The 20,239-nt window shown below is 40.5% G+C and overlaps 1 protein-coding gene across 2 annotated transcripts in view; it reads left to right on the top strand.

The window, feature by feature from the left end:
- Positions 1-20,239, top strand: part of LOC117506348 (plexin-A2-like) — a 319,464-nt gene that overhangs the window by 162,852 nt on the left and 136,373 nt on the right. For both annotated transcript variants that reach the window (XM_034165840.1, XM_034165841.1), the window contains one exon: positions 20,090-20,190. In XM_034165840.1, the coding sequence (XP_034021731.1) occupies positions 20,090-20,190 (101 nt within the window). The remainder of the gene's footprint in view (positions 1-20,089; positions 20,191-20,239) is intronic.

Raw genomic sequence — 20,239 nt, 5'->3', positions numbered from 1 at the left:
TTGCCGCTCAATTACAAACCCACCTCTCCTCCAATAACCTGTATGAAAAATTTCAATCTGGCTTCCGTTCCCTCCATAGTACTTAAAATTCTTAAAATTACTAATGACCTGCTCCTTTCTGCTGATTCTGGTTCACTATCCATCATTCTTCTGCTAGATCTCAGCTCAGCCTTTGACACCATTCACATCCCATCCTTCTGGACCGTCTTGCCTCCATTGGCATTACTGGCACACCCCTTACCTGGTTCCATTCTTATCTCTCAGATCGCACTCAGTTCATCCAGTCAAAATCTTTTACCTCACAAATCTTTCCACTTGCGTCTGGTGTTCCTCAGGGTTCTGTCCTAGGCCCCCTCTTGTTCATTATCTACTTACTCCCCCTTGGCCATATCTTCAGAAAGCATCAAATAAATTTCCATTACTACGCGGATGACACCCAGCTCTATATTTCCAGTAAACCCAACACCACTCTTCCACCATCTTCCTTAACCAACTGCCTTTCTGAAATGAACTCCTGGTTCACCTCAAACCTCCTTAAATTAAACAGCAATAAAACTGAATTCCTACTCATCTGTACCAAATCCACCCTTAACAAAACCCAACCATTCTCCATTTTTATTAATGGCATCCCCATTTCCCCCTCCCCTTAGGTAAAGAATCTGGGTGTCATCCTCGACAGCTCCCTCTCCTTCACTGCACATATAAACAACATTGTCCGCTCCACTTACTTCCACCTCCGAAACATTCACCGTCTTCGTCCCTCCCTCAGTTTTTATTCCACCGCTGTCCTCGTGCACAGCCTTGTCACCTCCTGTCTGGATTATTGCAACTCCCTCCTGTTTGGCCACCCCCACAAAAATATTCATAAACTTCAACTGGTTCAGAATTCTGCCGCCGGTATCATCACACACACACATCTCACAAATCACATCACTCCGGTTCTCCAGCAGCTCCATTGGCTCCCCATCTCGTACCGTATTCACTACAAACTCCTGCTCTTTACATTCAAAGCCATTTACAATCTTGCCCCCCTGTACTTGACTGATCTCATCCACATCCACTCACTTGCCTGTTCCCTCCGCTCCGCTTCTTCCCTCCAGCTTTCCGTCCCCCCTGCCCGTCTTGTCAGTGTTTGGAGCAGGGCATTCAGTTGCTCTGCTCCCCAGCTCTGGAATACTTTCCTCCCAGACCTCCGTAATACTACCTCACTCACTGATTTTAAATCCAAACTCAAAACTCATCTGTTCAGACAAGCTTACTCACTCCAATCATAACTGCTTTGTTCTGTTTAATTTTAACTTTAATTATTCTAAACTTTGTATTAATGTTATTTTATATTCTTATTGCTGTGTTGTATTTGTTGTAAGGCGACCTTGAGTGCCCAGAAAGGCGCCTAACAAATAAAATGTATTATTATTATTATTTACATTGAACACGAGATGGCGAATCACATATATTGCAGAAAGTCCATATGTTGTGTGTAAATGAAGCATTCGAGACCATCCAGGCACAAACAGAAGGAGTCTCCTGGACTGATGTAGAAAATCGTAAAACAGGGCCGAGATGGTGCAAATTTTCCTTATAACTGATCGCCTCATTAGACTCAACTTAAAACTCGAATTATCTATAAAGCCACCTGCTGAGGGGTTCGGCAGCAAGGAAACCCTGCACCGTCTTGCGCCCTTCATGCCCATCCTTTCCCTAGAGAGATTGCGTAACCATCTTAGGATCCTCTAGGAGGGGCTGGAGGACGTGGGATGGTTTTGTTTAATGTGCTGCCCGACTCCAGACAAATGATGGAATATAGATGAGATGTTGTCTGAAGAGTGAGGAGAAAGAGTATTGTGTAGGGTTCAGCCTTCGAAAAAGAATCGAGGCTGATCTTGCTCTGGGTGTGTGATAGACTGGAAGAGACGGGGCATCACTTATTGATGTGTTTTGGTCATTCAAGAAGAGGCACATGCTTCCTTCAAGGAGCTATCCAGCTACTCTCTTCACTCTGCCTCCAGTTACGAGTAATAACCCACCTTAGCCGAGCACTTTCTCTCAGTATCACAACAGCTTGGCTTTTTCTCTCAATATTAGAACAGCTTGGCTTTGTAGCATGCAGCAGCTCGGGGCGAAGTAAAGCCATGCTCTTTTCACTCTCCATCTTTTTTCCGGCTTTCCCTTCACTTCGTTCCTGCAGCTTGAATAAGTAAGGAATCCCCAGGGAAAAGCCTTCACTCACAGATTTCCACCATTTCCAGTACATCCCAGAAATGTGAGGATTTTCAGATTCCTGGGAGCAAAACAGGGCAGGAATGATGCAGAATGAGGCGCGAGGCACAGACAGATTTGGCTGAGATCAGCCGACCCTCGTGGAATAACAATGAGCCTCTCTGTCTCCTGCCGAGTGAAACACACAAGGCTGGCATGATGATGAAGAGAGAGAGAAAGAGAGAGAGAGAGAGAGAGAGAGAGAGAGAGAGAGAGAGAGAGAGAGAGCATGCATGTGTGTGCATGTGCATGCATGTGTGCACCAAATCATCATTTGGGAACCATTATTGATATGAAAAATATCTTCAAGGCAGTGAATCTTTTGACTCGACTGCGTGCTTTTAGGTGATTGTTTGAACAGAAACACTCTGTTTCTCACCGCTCGACACTGAATGATGACTAATGCTTTAACACCTGGACAAAGGAGAATCTGCCGTGGTTCATTCAAGGGCAATCTCTCAAAGTGGCACTTTGTAAATGTAAAGTCATGCCATGACATCCATTTACTGCCTCTGTACTTTTCTGTGTCTCCATTGTCCTCTTCTGTGCAAGTGTAATGTAGCCCATATTCTACAGATAGAGTCTTTGAGAAAGTGGAAATGTAAGCTGACTTGTGGCTCAAAGGTGGGGAGGTCATCTTGGGCCAGATCTATTAAAAGTACAAATAAAACAACAACAAATACAAGTGGATTCATTCAGGAGACCATGCAGAGATTTACATGAATACAGAATTAGAATATAATATTGAGCAAATACGATGAGTGAACAAAATCCATACTTTTAAAAAGTGAAGGGTGTATATTTTATTTTATTATCCTTGGGAAAAGAATACTTTATTCTCATATTCATTCAAAATACCTGCACAGTGCTTTGCTTTGCTTTTCCAGTCAAAGTAGAATTTATTGCAATGAGCAATATGGGGAATATTTGTTTTTACATTTAAATTAGTCTGTGCTGTTGAATCAGCCAAAAACATTCTTTTGATACAAAAGCACAATTTATCTTCAGTTTCACATGAAAATGTGGAGTGAAAAAAAATCTCTGATGTCTGACTTTGCTTAGTCTTAAAAGTGATGGAACAACTAAACAACAATAACAAAATTGCTTTCATGTGGTGAAATAAAAAAACACCATAAAATGTATAGGTGGCAGTTATTGGCACATTTTAATGGATTTGTCATAAATCATCCATTTTTCAGCCAATTTTATTTTATCAAGTCAAGGGATGGATACACAAACATTTCCGAGTGACTGAATAGTATAAAAAAAATACAATACAAGATGCTATATTTGTCTGGAGTAGGCAATTTTCAAAATCTGAGTGACCATACAAGAAGAAGACTAGTGAGCGAAGCCACAATCACACACAACCGTGGCTGTGTGTCTGTGGCTGTAACTGGGATAATGGGATATATATATATATATATATATATATATATATATATATATATATATATATATATATATATATATATATATATATAATATAAATTCAACAATTTCAGAGACTGGAAAAAAAAACATGTCTACTATCTGATTACAAGAAGCCACTTTTCTGGTCTTCATTTTTTTTCAGTGCTCCTCAGCGAAACACAAAAGGAGCTCTATGACTCACAGGATATAAAGACATTAAAAACTGAAAAGCTGTTTGTTCACATGGTAAGTCTATATTGATTTATATATTTATATTCTTAAGTTTATATATTATAACACGTTCAACATGATGTGTGCTTTCAGAGACGTGCTGTCAACTGACTCTTGGTCACTCCTGCTGCATATGCTGGTTTAAAAAAAATTAAAAATTCAAGCTGACTGTGCCCTGTAAAATCACATCCAAGAACAATCCTGCAGAACGATAGTGTGGGAGAAAGCCATAATCAAACACAAATGATGTGGAAAGACTGAGCAATGAAGTGTCTTAGTGAGGAGGCAGGGTTGACCCCATTGCTAGGTATGACGTGGTCACAGAAAGGGAAGGGGAAATAAACAAATAAATGCGCTCTGCTGTCATACATATGGATGAACAGTAAAATCAACCGATCATAACCTGAAATGCATTAAGAAATGTGTAATCGTGAAAATAATTTAGTGTCATGATAATGATAGCAAAATTAAATTGGAGCGATTGCCAGACCGGTTGCTAAACCTGTAAATGGTTGTGCTGCAATGCATTATGGGAGCTCTGGGTTTTGGGGTTTTAAATGTTATTGTGGTTCATGTTAGTTTAACAGTGTTGTTACTGTTATTGATTTATTATGTTTATGTAATTCAGTTGGTTTTTGTGAGTTCAGTGTCACCATGTTGTCACCATAAGTGAAAAGTGTACCGTGTTTGATGTCGTCCCTGTGTTGTTTTATCTGAAAAATAAGAGCGCCTCCTAGTGGCAGAGTGCCAAAAAGACAAACGCTCTCTCTTGTCTTTCATGATTTCATGCAGTTCACCACAAAACGAATTGTTACACAGCTTGAAGATGTTTGAACATATCTCATTCACATGCCGATTATCTACATATTAAAAATGTGCGTGGGTGCATGAGTTTATTACAACCCTAATTCCAATGAAGTTGGGACGTTGTGTAAAATGTAAATAAAAACAGAATACAATGATCTGAAAATCCTCTTCAACCTATATTCAATTGAATACACCACAAAGACAAGATATTTAATGTTCAAACATAGACTTTGTTGTTTTTCTGCAAATATTTGGTCATTTTGAAATGGATGCCTGCAAAACATTTCAAAAAAGTTGGGATGGGGCAACAAAAGACTGGGAAAGTTGATGAATGCTCAAGGAACACCTAATTGGAAACAGGTGAGTGTCATGATTGGGTATAAAAGGGCCATCCCCAAAAGGCTCAGCCATTCACAAGCAAAGATGGGGTGAGGATCACCACTTTGTGAACAACTGTGTAAAAAAATAGTCCAATAGTTTAAGAACAATGTTTCTCAATGTTCAATTGCAAGGAATTTACGGATTCCATCATCTACAGTCCATAATATAATCAGAAGATTCAGAGAATCTGGAGAACTTTCTACACGTAAGCTGCAAGGCCGAAAACCAACATTGAATGCTCGTGATCTTCAATCCCTCAGGCGGCAGTGCATTAAAAACCGACATCATTGTGTAAAGGATCTTACCGCGTGGGCTCAGGAACACTTCAGAAAACCATTGTCAGTTAACACGGTTTGTCGCTACATCTACAAGTGCAAGTTAAAACTCTATCATGCAAAGCAAAAGCCATACATCAACAACATCCAGAAATGCCACTGCCTTGTCTGGGCCTGAGCTCATTTGAAATGAACAGATGCAAAGTGGAAACGTGTGCTGTGGTCTGATGAGTCCACATTTCAAATTGTTTTTGGAAATCATGGACGTCGTGTCCTCTGAACAAAAGAGGAAAAACACCATCCAGATTGTTTCCAGCGCAAAGTTCAAAAGCCAGCATCTGTGATGGTATGAGGTTGTGTTAGTGCCCATGAAAATTCAGTAAAGTATATCTTATATATTATATTCCAATTCTAAGTTGGAACTATTCTAGTTACAAAGGTATATCTAAATATCTAAAAAGGAAGAGTAAAATAGAAGAGTAGAAAAGAGTAGAGTAGAGCCACTTAGGTGCCTGGTCTTGAGAACCAGGAATGGTCCAACTTACACATCTGTGATGACACCATCAATGCTGAAAAGTACATCCAGGTTTTGGAGCAACATATGCTGCCATCCAAGCAACGTACATCAAGCAAGAATGGGAAAGAATTCCACCTACAAAGCTTCAACAATTAGTGTCCTCAGTTCCCAAACGCTTATTGAGTGTTGTTAGAAGGAAAGGTGATGTAACACAGTGGTAAACATACCACTGTCCCAGCTTTTTTTAAATGTGTTGCAGGCATCCATTTCAAAATGAGCAGATATTTGCACAAAAACAATAAAGTCTATCAGTTTGAACATTAAATATCTTGTCTTTCTGGTGTATTCAATTGAATATAGGTTGAAGAGGATTTGCAAATCATTGTATTCTATTTTTATTTACATTTTACACAATATCCCAACTTCATTGGAATTGAGGTTGTAATAAATTCAGTGTAAGTACATAATATAATTGTAAATAGGTTAAAATTACATGCATGAAACAAGAAAGCGAAAACAGTTATTTCCATTGTTGTCTATTTAAAATCAAATGACAAAATAGAAGTAATAATAAAATAAAATAATATTACTAATTCTGATAATAAAAATAATGATAATATTAATGTGTGAATATGATAACTTAAAAATACATTGCGACAGTAAATTAACATAAAATAATTACATAGATAAAGCTGGTAGTGTGTTACTGACTCACTGTCATCCTACATACAGAGAATATGGTTAATGGTAAATAGACTGCATTTATATAGCGCTTTTCCATCTGTATCAGATGCTCAAAGCGCTTTACAATAATGCCTCACATTCACCCCGATGTCAGGGTGCTGCCATACAAGGCGCTCACTACACACCGGGAGCAATAGGGGATTAAAGGCCTTGCCCAAGGGCCCTTAGTGATTTTCCAGGATTTGAACCTATGATCTTCTTGACTCAAGCCCAACACCTTAACCACTAGACCATTACCCCCCCAATATCTCTGCTTCTTCTGTGTCTTTTCCACCACTTTCTCTGCTTAAGACACTCATGCCACATTCATACCAGACAACACGCAGCGCCACCATCGCCCGGTGTGTCGCTCTGCTTTTGCTGCAAAAATTCGCTCCAATGCGTCATCAAATAGGAGGAGCTTCCATTCCGCTCGCCGTCAAGTCAACGTGCCTGACCTTGATCACACGGAGCGAGTTGCTGTGCTGTATTTGTTGTGGAAAGCTGACAAACATCGCCAGCAGCGCCGTCCCTGGGTTCACAACATCCTCATGAGATTTTCCCAATTCGGGGAGTTTCATTATTTGCTGGAGCTGCGTCTGGATGATGGCCGCTTTCAGCGGTACTTCCGCCTCTCCAGGACCCAGTATGAGGACCTCCTGTCCTGTTTGCATGCGCACATGTGAACAATTAAAAAAAAACTGGCTGCTGCGGTGCTGCTGCTCGCTCTCAACCTTTCTCCAGTCACCATTTGTTTTATTATACATCTGTGTAGTTAATAAATAAAATAATCTTCACGCACAATTCATTCGCGCTCACTTGAAAACAAAAAACTGGCTGCTGCGGTGCTGCTGCTCACTCTCCCCTCAAACTCTGTCATAATTGTGAAATAAAGGACAACAGGGACATAAGTCCTGCTCACAGGCTGGCTGCCAGAGACAGGACATGTCCACATCAAGTATAAACTCCAGACATCTCCACGTCACTACATATCCAGTCCCTGATTGGTCATTGCAACATGACAAGATGAAAAAGTTCAGATTTTTCAACTTGGGGAGGAGGGCAACGCGACGCGATATCGTGCCACAAACGTGACAGTCACTCAAAATCGCTTAATTCGTGTTGCTTCATTCACGTCCATCGCGTCACATTGCGTGGCTTGGACTTTTCTGGTGCCACAACACATCCTTTCATAAGGATTACATGGCATCCTGTCGCCACCATCGCTCGAGTGTCGTCCAGTGTCGTCCAACACGGCATTAGGCTTCTTAAAAGTCCTCCTCACTACTCTTACCAGTTTGGCACCTTAGGAGCTCTCTTAAGGCCTAAAGTGCTTTGTGGACAACTTTCATCTTACCAAGGGAAAAATTCTAAGAAATGTCTAAAAATTCAAGAAATTCTAAGATTTTTCTTAGAATAACATCACTAGGAGCTATTTTTAGCCTTATGCTACATTTCCACATAGGCAGGACGCATTACGAATGTCATATTTGCATCATTCTTGGCACATTCCTGACATTCTTAACGTGACTTAATGTATCTGAATAGATTTCTTAGTAGTGTGTGTTGGTGTGTGATATTTGTGATTTTTGTGGAGCATGTTTTTGGCTGTCAAAAAATCTTCCACCCTCATTTCGCCTCATGTTGTAGAGGTTGCAACTGAGCATGTTGATCCATCTTGATTAGTGATGATCCTTAATAGAGCATGACAACGTTCTTCTCCGATGTGCACAAAATTAAACTCTGCTGCACTGCATTCAGTTTCATTGCTGCAGTATGCTGAAAAAGGACAGTGTTGCCAAGTCAGCTAAAAGTCTTATTCCAATGCTCCTCAGTGCGTGCCTGCAAGTGTTCCACCTGCTGCTGCTGTGCCTGATGTTTGGAAAAATGAGCGAGACGAGAGCCGCGTGGAGCCACATATCTGGCTCTCGCCATCTCCTAACTAAGCATGCAGTCACAAAGTTCTTCTGCTGTGGATTAATCTAGATTTTGAGGAGCAAACTGGAGTGATCTGAATTGTTCAGCATCTGATGGATGAATATGGGTGTGTGTGGAGACAATTCGCCTCATTCATGTGACAGAACGTAACGATGCGCTGTTACGCGGAATAGTGCGGAACGTTATTCTCGACCGTGAGTAATGGTTCCTGATAATTTGCCAGCAACACATTCCATTAATCGAAACGTGTGGTAACATGCTGCAGCAGTTCCTGAGGACACCTGATGTCTCTGCCTCAAATCATCACATTCATGATCAGCGGCCAATAATGTATACTTCATGGCAATGGTGACTTGCCGTTGTTATGTGTAAATGCAGCATTAAGCTGCTTTGTGAATACAGACCCTGCACTATAAGCAGTATCTCCATTCACTTCCACAAAAATCTAGAACTCCTTCAGAGTTGCCATGAGGGTCTTTGTAGCTTCCCTCACGAGTCTCCATCCAACACAGTGGGCCATGTGGCCTATATAGGACTTTTTCTGATACAAATTGTTTCTTTTGCATTTATTTGTGAACATATTTTCAATACTGCTCTTAAAATTTGCGTGTGTGTGGGGGGGGGGGGGGGGGGGGCAGTAATTCTGAGCTGAACTGTAAGACCTGAAATTGATTATCATCACATGATGGAAGCAATATTGAGGTTTAAAAGCCTTCATGCTCATCTGACAGTATTTGTAAAATTTCATTAAATCCAGATGAAGGCATTAAAGTGACAGTGAAGAGGTGAAGTTATAAGGTCAAACATTAACGCACAGGCATCCCAGATGTTGTTGATTTTTGGTCATTCTGAAAGCTTGGAAAGTAGGAGTAATAATCCATCTGTGCAATAATACCCCAATCAAAAGTAGACATACTTTTGATTTTTGACTCCCAGGATTGTCTTTGGTTTTCTGTTTGCCTTTTGGGATAATTTAGTTGTTTTTTTTTTTTTTTTAACTGAAGAAATACTCAGAGAGAAGACCAAATAAATAAAAGTTTAATGAGAAATACTATGTGTGCTGTGTGTTTATGAATGATTTACGAAGCATCTGCACTACGTTGATAGTGAAGGTTTACCTCAGCAATCTAACATCATATAAAGAAAAAAATATTAATCATTTGTCCAAATGTATGTCTGTCATAACGTGACATTATGCTGGACACAACAACAGTAATACCTGCATATGCAACAAAATGCACAAATAATCCTCATACTAATTACACGTCTAAACCCTAAAATGTTCCCTTTTTGCTGGCATTCGGTAAGAAGTGATTTATTTCTGAGATGGTGCTTTGTGGTGTTGGAGTGTGTTATTTTATTGTATACAGGGAACAAAATAACATGAAAACCTGCATAGACAACAAGAAGCACACTAATTCCATATTTCTAACCTCAAAACGTTCAGTTTTTGTTGCCATTCTATCAGAAGTGATTTAATTTTTTAGGTGGTGCTTTGTGCTGTTATTATTGTGTTGTTTTAGTGCAATAGTTCCCAAAGTGGGGGCACAGAGGAATTGCAATGGTGGGAGGAGTGGAAAGGCAAATGAATTTGGGTTGGGAATCTCTGGTATTTGTTTGCCAGAGGTTCTCAAACTTTTTCCTGCAGGTCTCGACTTTTGTCCTTTGCTTCCAAGCTCCACTGGAATGTATTTTAAACAATGTAATTTGTACAAAACTACAACTTCTCATCGCACAAGATAAATAAAGTGACATATCACCTTTACATTGGAATTCTGCATCACATATCTTAATTTAATAAAAGTAGGTATATATTAACTAATATTTTTATATAGTTTGTGTGTTTTGGTGGTTTTTGAACAGCTCTTGTGCTGTATCTGGTAACAATAATAATAATCATGCTTGAACGCTGCGAGAAGTATGTCTGAAATATTTTTGTGTGTGGGGGGTGGGGGGGGGGGGGGTGGGGAGGGGATATTGAAAATGTTCTTATCCATAAAAGATGGGCCCTGCAGAAAAACTTTGGGAACTGCTGATTTAATGTATTTTAGAAACAAAATAAAATACAAAAAGAGATCAAAATCATGCTCCAACTCCAAAAACCTTCCATTCTAAGGGCCCCTTTACACATAATATGACGGGCGAGAGAAGCAGGAACCGGAAGAAAATCCGTGAACAAAAAACAACTGTGCACCAACAGCATTTCCTGTACATTCGTTCTGTGAATTGTTCAGTAATTTGTGTCGGTAGCATGGCCCAAGCAGAGGGTCACCTCTTTGAGTCTGGTCTGCTTGAGGTTTGGTGGCAGCATCATGCTGCGAGGATGTTTTTCAGCAGCAGGAACTGGGAGACTCGTCAAGATTGAGGGAAAGATGAATGCAGCAAAGTACAGAACCATCCTGGATGAAAACCTGCTGCAGAGCGCTCTTGACCTCAGACTGGAGTTCACGGTTCATCTTTCAACAGGACAATGACCCTAAGCACACAGCCAAGATATCAAAGGAGAGTCTTCAAGACAACTCTGTGAACGTTCTTGAGTGGCCCAGCCAGAGCCCAGACCTGAATCTGATTGAACATCTCTGTAGAGATCTGATAATGGCTGTGCACCAATGATTTGAATTTAAAAAAATGAATTTACTCCATTTTGGAATAAGTCTGCAACAAAAAATGTAGAAAAAATGAAGCGCTGTGAATACTTTTGGATGCACCATATGTTTGCCCTCAGAAAGGTCACAATGCCATAAGAAAACCTTAGTTCAGAGAAACACCAGTCCACCTTTCATGGATTATTCCTACTGCGTAAAATATGGATTTAGTGCCCTGAACCCCTCATGTGGCACAAAATCATTTTGCTAATGGAATGCACCACATGGGTTCTGAACTGTGGGGGGGGTTATTTTATGTGAAGCAGCAGATAATCCATTTTGCCAACACAGACCTGAGAGAGCACCCACTTATGCTATCAAGAGCATCCAAGACACTCTAATCCATAATCCACTCTTCATTTGTGATTGCTTACATCAGAAAATTGCTTGCATCATACTCCAGACAGAGAATAATAAAAAGTCTACAATAGTCGAGCCCAGGCTGAGGCTCCGACCTGTTTTTGTATGCAGGTACAGTGCTGGCTGAGCAACCAGCGTTGCAGTCATCAGACATCCACGCATGGATGTGGAGCCACTTAAATGTCACTTGCTTCGGACAGTGCAGGTCAGGGGGTTTTTTATAACTCCCACCCACACCCACCCAAGCCATCATCAGAGTCAATCCACATCGCTGGACCTGCAATAATGTGCAAAAAAATGTATCCAATGGGTCTATGTTGTGATGGATTCCATACCATTGAGGCACAATATGTTTACTTACTTAAATACATATTTTAAAAAGCATAGACATTGGTACAAACAAGAAGGATATGCAACGTGGGCAAGTAGCTACATCACACTGAAGGCATAGAGGAGAAAAACAGAAAACACCAATCACACAAGAATAAACAGAAGAATATACAAAATTAAAAAAACACAACAAGTAAGGTAATAATATAAACAACACACAGTGACTTGAAAAAGATGCTGACACTCAAAAGGAAGAAGAAGAAGAAAAAAGCTATATGGACCAAAGTGGGAACTCTGCTTTGTCTTTTTTTGACCTGCACCGGTTGACCTGTGGCTTGAATCATGTGCTGCTGCTGTGTCACATCCACGGCAACATGGACCTTGGGTCCTGGATGGCAGTCACTCAGGCAGACAACCGGTCTATTCCCACATCTCTGCTGCAGCCAGATGAAACACGGGTGTCCTCTTGCCTTCAACACTCAGGCAGTTGCATGCTGGATCACGCACAGAGAAATGGGCCATGTGGCCAAAATGTCGTAGCCGACGCTCCCTGACAATGGATGTGATACTCCTCATCTTAGTCTCTCTTAGTAACCGCTTGCTTGATATAAAGTCATTCCAGTGGTGCCCAAGGATCCTCCGAAGACACTTGGTACCAGTTGTCGCCTTAGCTCACTGGTTAGAGTCCAAGTCTCAGAACCATACAGGAAGACAGGAAGCATCAGAATCCTAAGGACTTGGACTTTGGCTCATTCAAACCCACCAAGTGATTTTAGGTTGAACAGTATAAATAAAAGCAGAGTTGACATTTAAATAATCTGTGGCTGTGTCCCAATTCAATTTATTTTTATTTGTATAGTGCCAAATCACAACAAAGTTGCCTGATGATGGTTCACATGAGTAAGGTCTAACCTTTGACAGTAGTAAGGCAAGGTCTAACGTGACAGTGGTAAGGAAAAACTCATTCTGGGGGTAATGAGGAAGAAACCTCAAGCAGTCCGGACCCAGAGGGGTGACCCACTGCTTAGGCCATTGTAGCACTTACAAGGTTTTTTATAGATTGATAGATTTTGTAGATTTTTATAGATTGTACAACAGTTTCTTTACAAACAGAAGAAACAGAAGAGCAACAAAAATAGAGTCCTTAATTACCTCCGCCAAGGAGGTTATGTTTTCGGTCGCGTTTGTTTGTTTGTCTGTCTGTTTGTCAGCAGGATAACTCAAAAAGTTTTGAACGGATTTTGATGAAATTTTGTGGAGTGGTTGGAAATGACAAGATGAACAAGTGATTAAATTTTAGTGGTGATCCGGATCACGATCCGGATCCCAATGCTAACGCATTTGCATGTCTATGGCATTTTCAATGTTTAAAGTTAGCATTAAGCAGTTGCAGCTGTCATCACTTTCGGGTGCATTTGTTTTCAAATTGTAATATTTCTTAAATTTATTTTTGTTTATATATTAATAATCTAATGATTATTATATACAATTTTAGAGAAAGAGACAAAAAGAAATAGATCACTGTGCCAAGGAGGGAATCTCTTTAGGGTCAGTGACCCTATGGAATTGTTTAGAGAAGTGTTTCATAAATGTTAGAAAATTCATATATTTGCAGTTTAGTTGAATAATAAATTGAATTTTGTCTCTTATTTGTTTTTGTCTATAAGCACATGCAATATCAATATCAGTGCTCAGATGACAGTAGCTTCTGGGAAAGGTGCAAGTTGCAAAAAACTGTGATGCCAAGTGCTAAGGATACATGCTATCCAGTCACAGCAGAGTAAACTTTTTTTACTACTGAGCAAACATCATTGTTAGACTTTTTTAGGTTCAATGATTCCATGGTGTGTAGATGTTATGGCGTCAGTGACCCCATGGTCTTGACGGAGGTTTGCACTCCCAGAGTGCTTCTAGTTGAAAATACAGTAGAGTCCATCTTGGGTCTCTAATACATAGGTGTCCATGTCCAGCACCTGTAGGCTGCAGGCCTGGGCCTCCGGTCAGTGGTGCAACAGGTGTGGCATCCTGAGGTCAGTCTGGTGCCCTGGGGTGGACCAGGATCAATCATTGGTGATATCAGTGCCTCAGACAGAGAGAAAAAGAGCAGAATCAGTCAGGCAGAAATAGCAAAGAGATTGCTGAAGTGGTTGCTGGCAGTTAGCCTTGTGCTTCACTAACAGACCCAGTATTTTTGATGTAGTGAGGCGCTTCTGAGGCTGTAATTGTCAACCATTTATGTCATAACTGGTGCAACTTGGCTGTTCCATTTCAAAGGCTGCTTGTAAAGTGGGCGGCGTATCCCTCAAAAATGATACAAGTGGATCTTTCACAGCCCACACAATCTCTTGAATCACTGTGCAATTTTTTCCCCCTCAAGACAAAGCTATTGGTAAATTAAAAGAAGAAGAAAAGAAAAACACTTTTCGGCTCTGCATGTACAATAGTATAAATAATACTGTAAGATAATTACTAAACAACAGGTTACTCTCAAAAGGTTGCTTGCCGCCTGCAGCTGTCAAGGTTGTTAGATGACAGAGAGTGGAGACGTGGACAAGACTGTCTCATTTCAGAAAGGTTTGTTAGGCATCCACTGTGTCTGAAGGGCTGAACCTTGAAGAGTTTCGTGGGTCACATCCCTTAGAAGAGTGCAGACCTAGAATTTTTTCCTTCCTCTTTTTTCTTATGGCTGTATCTCTGAGGGAGTTTGATTTTGCAAGCTGATTCGAAAGGCAGCAGGTTCCTTTCAGCTGACTGAAATTTGAGTTTGCAGAATCACACACTGAACAGGCCAGTCACAGCTCAGTCCAAATTTGAACAGACCAATCACATTGGTAGTGGGTGGGGCTTGAGGGCTTATTCCTTTACTATTAGATATTCCTCTTTGGTGACTTTCTCGCTAAATCTGGTGACTACCGACAAATCTAACTACTTTTCTGGTGTTTGGCGACTCAAAAGTGAAAATCTCTGTTGTCACTGAGCGCAGCGGGTCCCCCCCCCCCCCCCCCCCCCCCCCCGCCTCCGCTGCATCTGACTGTAAAGCACTGACAGGAGGGATATCTACAATCCTCTACGTTCAACCACTCACGCACAGTGCCTCAGCGGCTGTTCCCGCATTGAATGTCAAACCTCACTTGGACTCGCTCAGCCTCCTTACCTCGTTTTCTGCTCTGACTAATTAGTCTCCAGACTTTGAGAAGCCGTGGCCTTGATAAATTATTTTATTTTAAGAAGTGATGGCCAGTTTTAATGGCAAAATAAATAAAATAAATAAACAAACCATTTTATTTGTAGTTATACATATTTGTAAGGTGGTTTTAATCACTTTTTTGTCTCTCCCAGTTTTTTTTTCAAAACTTTATTTCAACAAATACATTAACAAGCAGTAAATGAACAATTAGGGCCACAATAACATTCACAGTATTATCATTATAAATACAAAGAGATAGAAAATAAAATAAATTGTACATTAACAAATGTAAAGGTATTCAACATTAATTCTCTTTAAAAAGTTCCTTATAGTGCGTGACAGTTTTTGTGACAATTGTGAGAGTCTGCTTATATATTGTTCAAATTCAGCCAGAAGTCTGTAAATTCCTTTCCAATACTCTGCATTTATGAACAACAAAAAAAATATTAAAAGGTTGATAATGTATTCAATGGTCTCTCCCACATTTTTTTTCCTACAGCATCTGTTATGACATCATACTATGCAAATAATATGCAAATTAGATGATGGCATCATCTAGCAACTTCTAGCGTCTTTTTGGACAGCCAATACCTACTTTTCTTAGGGCCCTTCACACATAGCACGAATGTGGTCGAATTGCGCATGAAGTGCGCATGAAGCAGGAATCATATGCAATACGTGTAAAATCGGAGCTGCCTCCAACACCTCGTACACCTGTTGCTCCAACTATTTGCACACACCAGTGGCTGAAAGAGTGTGCGCTGTGAGAGCCCATCGAACCCTCTCACGGCAGGTGTCGGCCAAATTCCAGGTGACAGACACGAACATCTAACACCGCTCACTTGCCATGAAAATGTGTGACCATTGGTGCTGTTAACACAAAATCCGTCAGCAGACGATCACTGTCGAGTGTGGCTTTGCAAACACACACAGTGACATGTTGGTGTGTGCGCTGAAGTGACGGGGGGTGTGTTCACCCATAGGAGCAGCTGTGGAGCTCTCTGGTTCTGGACGTCATGGCTGGGGAATACGTACCGTGTTTGGATGGACATAAACAAACAACTGTCCACTGTAACGCACGTGTGTCTGCTCACCGTCCTCATGTAGACATACATAAAAACATATATCAATGTTGCAATGGGCTGCAGCGAGCATGCACACAGTGTGCACATTGATAGGCTGCACCAGGTGAAATGGACCATCAGATCATAACGTGCAGCAGGCGATCTGAATGTCCCGTCACCCACGTGAGCTCTATTCCACGCAGCATCTGTCCTGTGGCACACCGTCTACAAGACATGCGTGTCGGGCATGACATGCACGGGCCTGGCTGGACACGCCACCAGCAGATGTGGACATCATAAAAGCACCCTGCTTCTCACTCATGTCATTTTACGACTGTACATCTGTGACCATGGGTCATCTACAGAGGAACAGACAGATCATACGTGTATTGTCCGCTTGATTAGAGGGATTCAATAAAATGCAGTGTTTTTATATGGTGTGTGGTTTTATTTTTTCTTAAATACGTCCATGTCCTTCTTGATATCAGGTATTTTCCCACAGCTTTACAGGATAGCGATGGTAGCTCAGTGGTAAAGTTTCCGGCTGGCAATCAGAGCTTTTGGAAAGTGCAGGTTCAGATCCCATGGGTGGCATGTAATTTTTTTTTTTCAGCAGCTGTGTGATGTGGTCCTGCAGCTGCTGGGAAAAAAAATACGTCGCGATGGTTTCGTGCACGTGGGAACTATGCGAGCAGCTGCGCGAAACCATTGCAGTGACATCGTTCACGCCTGCCCGTTGGCTCAATGTTTTCGTGGTTCACTCATACGAGCTGTTCCACTGTGATTCGCTCTGATTTGTACTTAGTCGTACTATGTGTGAAGGTGCCCTTACTGAGGAGTTGGCAACACTGCCTCCTTGATTTTAGTTCTTTTTCAGGAGTTCAGTGTTGTTTTTCTTTTAATTTTTCATTTTTGTAGAAAAATTGTCTTTATCTTTAAGGTCCTGTTGCTTCCTGTCTTACACCTGGATGCTAACCAGTGACCTAAGGAGACGACTCGATGTCTTTGAGTCTTTGGAGGATTCTTTGGAGGATCTTTAGGTGCCACTACACTCTACATAAAAGTAAAATGTAGTGGCATGAATGTAATTTTATATGCCCAAAAATAGCACTTTGAAGTATCAAATTGCCTTCCTGTTTGTGTCCATCAGCCACCAATCTTCCCTGAAAGCCAAAAAATATAATGAAATAAATGTTTTCCTACCAAATTTATGAGAAACAAAGTATTGTGCTCAGTGAAACTACTCAGAATGACTAATGTTTAAAATGTGACACATTTCCTTTCTGAAAACAAAAATAATGATAATAAAAAAGAAATCCACGAGGCAGAACCACAATCCTCTGTGCCAAAGTTGTTTTCAACAAGTCAAAGATCCTCTGGGATACATGGAAGCATGTGCTGTAATGAGATTTCCACATATTGTCCATCAGTCAAAGTGATGAAATAAGGTTTAGGCTCTCACATTATGCGTGTTTATTATTTCATGGGAACATTTTGGTTGTATGCTCCCCACCCTGTGTTGCTTGAATATAGGAGGGCAGTTCTTTAAATTAGGATGTGCTGTATGTTACCACTAAAACTGGATTCACATCTTTCTGTGGGCAAATACAGGCCTGAATATGTGTGGATTCAGATCTATTTATTGATTATTGGTCATCGGTGGAGAGTTTTGAAGACTAAAAGTGTTGCTTTTATTGCCGGACTCACCAACTACAATTTGCATTCTGTCATTAAATGGTCATTTAATAAGCATTTTTGGTGAACTGTGTGATGGTTAACTGACAACATTTGAATGCTGCATGACTTACTGAATTCATGATGCAATTCTGAACAAGCAGTGCTGTCAGAGTGCTGGATAACTTAGGTTGAAGCCTTTTTTCTTTGTTTTAAACATTTGCCGGAGTACAAGTCGCACCAGAGTATAAATCACGCCTGTTAAAAAAGGCCTCTTGAAGAGACAAACCTATGTACAACCCCTGGCAAAAATTATGGAATCACCGGCCTCGGAGGATGTTCATTCAGTTGTTTAATTTTGTAGAAAAAAAGCAGATCACAGACATGACACAAAACTAAAGTCATTTCAAATGGCAACTTTGTGGCTTTAAGAAACACTATAAGAAATCAGGAAAAAAAAAATTGTGCCAGTCAGTAACGGTTACTTTTTTAGACCAAGCAGAGGGAAAAAAATATGGACTCATTCAATTCTGAGGAAAAAATGATGGAATCATGAAAAACAAAAGAACGCTCCAACACATCACTAGTATTTTGTTGCACCACCTCTGGCTTTTATAACAGCTTGCAGTCTCTGAGGCATGGACTTAATGAGTGATAAACAGTACTCTTCATCAATCTGGCTCCAACTTTCTCTGATTGCTGTTGCCAGATCAGCTTTGCAGGTTGGAGCCTTGTCATGGACCATTTACTTCAACTTCCACCAAAGATTTGAGCAGGCCATGACATTGACCCTATGTGTCTTTTTGCAAGGAATGTTTTCACAGTTTTTGCTCTATGGCAAGATGTATTATCATCTTGAAAAATGATTTCATCATCCCCAAACATCCTTTCAAATGATGGGATAAGAAAAGTGTCCAAAATATCAACGTAAACTTGTGCATTTATTGATGATATAATGACAGCCATCTTCCCAGTGCCTTTACCTGACATGCAGCCCCATATCATCAATGACTGTGGAAATTTACATGTTCTCTTCAGGCAGTCATCTTTATAAATCTCATTGGAACGGCACCAAACAAAAGTTCCAGCATCATCTTCTTGCCCAATGCAGATTTGAGATTCATCACTGAATATGACTTTCATCCAGTCATCCATAGTCCACGATTGCTTTTCCTTAGCCCATTGTAACCTTGTTTTTTTCTGTTTAGGTGTTAATGATGGCTTTCGTTTAGCTTTTCTGTATGTAAATCCCATTTCCTTTAGTCGGTTTCTTACAGTTCGGTCACAGACGTTGACTCCAGTTTCCTCCCATTCCTTCCTCATTTGTTTTGTTGTGCATTTTCGATTTTTGAGACATATTGCTTTAAGTTTTCTGTCTTGACGCTTTGATGTCTTCCTTCCTAACAACCTTCCCATGTTGTTTGTATTTGGTCCAGAGTTTAGACACAGCTGACTGTGAACAACCAACATCTTTTGCAACATTGCGTGATGATTTACCCTCTTTTAAGAGTTTGATAATCCTCTCCTTTGTTTCAATTGACATCTCTCGTGTTGGAGCCATGATTCATGTCAGTCCACTTGGTGCAACAGCTCTCCAAGGTGTGATCACTCCTTTTTAGATGCAGACTAACGAGCAGATCTGATTTGATGCAGGTGTTAGTTTTGGGGATGAAAATTTACAGGGTGATTCCATAATTTATTCCTCAGAATTGAGTGAGTCCATATTTTTTTCCCTCTGCTTGGTCTAAAAAAGTAACCGTTACTGACTGCCACAATTTTTTTTCCTGATTTCTTATAGTGTTTCTTAAAGCCACAAAGTTGCCATTTGAAATGACTTTAGTTTTGTGTCATGTCTGTGATCTGCTTTTTTTCTACAAAATTAAACAACTGAATGAACATCCTCCGAGGCCGGTGATTCCATAATTTTTGCCAGGGGTTGTATAAGTCACTCCTTTTTCAGTATTATCAGCTCATTAATTTGGGATTTGTGTGCACTTTTGAAGTGTACATTTTATTATTGATTCCTGTGAAAGTCCCATATAAATTATTACTATAATTATTATAATAGGTAACAAACTCATGATTTTTCAGAATATAAGTTGCACCTGAGACTCCCAGACTAGTAAAAACATTATTTATACTCCTGAAATACAGTAATTCTTACGGTGTACGGTGCACTGCAACATTCTTCAGCGTAATTAAAACCATGCATTCCTCCTGATGATGATTTACTCAGGTGTCTTCTTTTCTCATGCATCCTTCCACATGTCATTCTTCTGCTTTAGGTGGCCCAGGTCCCGATGGAGGACTGCGAGCAGTACGGTACGTGTGCAGAATGCCTCAGCTCGGGCGATCCCCACTGTGGCTGGTGTGTCCTGTTTAACACGTGAGTCTATTATCTTTATCATGTTCCCATGCTCACTTCCAAGGGATTA

Source organism: Thalassophryne amazonica, chromosome 3 (assembly GCF_902500255.1).
Source record: "Thalassophryne amazonica chromosome 3, fThaAma1.1, whole genome shotgun sequence".
NCBI classification, from domain to species: Eukaryota; Metazoa; Chordata; class Actinopteri; order Batrachoidiformes; family Batrachoididae; genus Thalassophryne; species Thalassophryne amazonica.
Note: the sequence above shows the minus strand (reverse complement) of the source record. Positions and strands in the feature narration are given on the sequence as shown.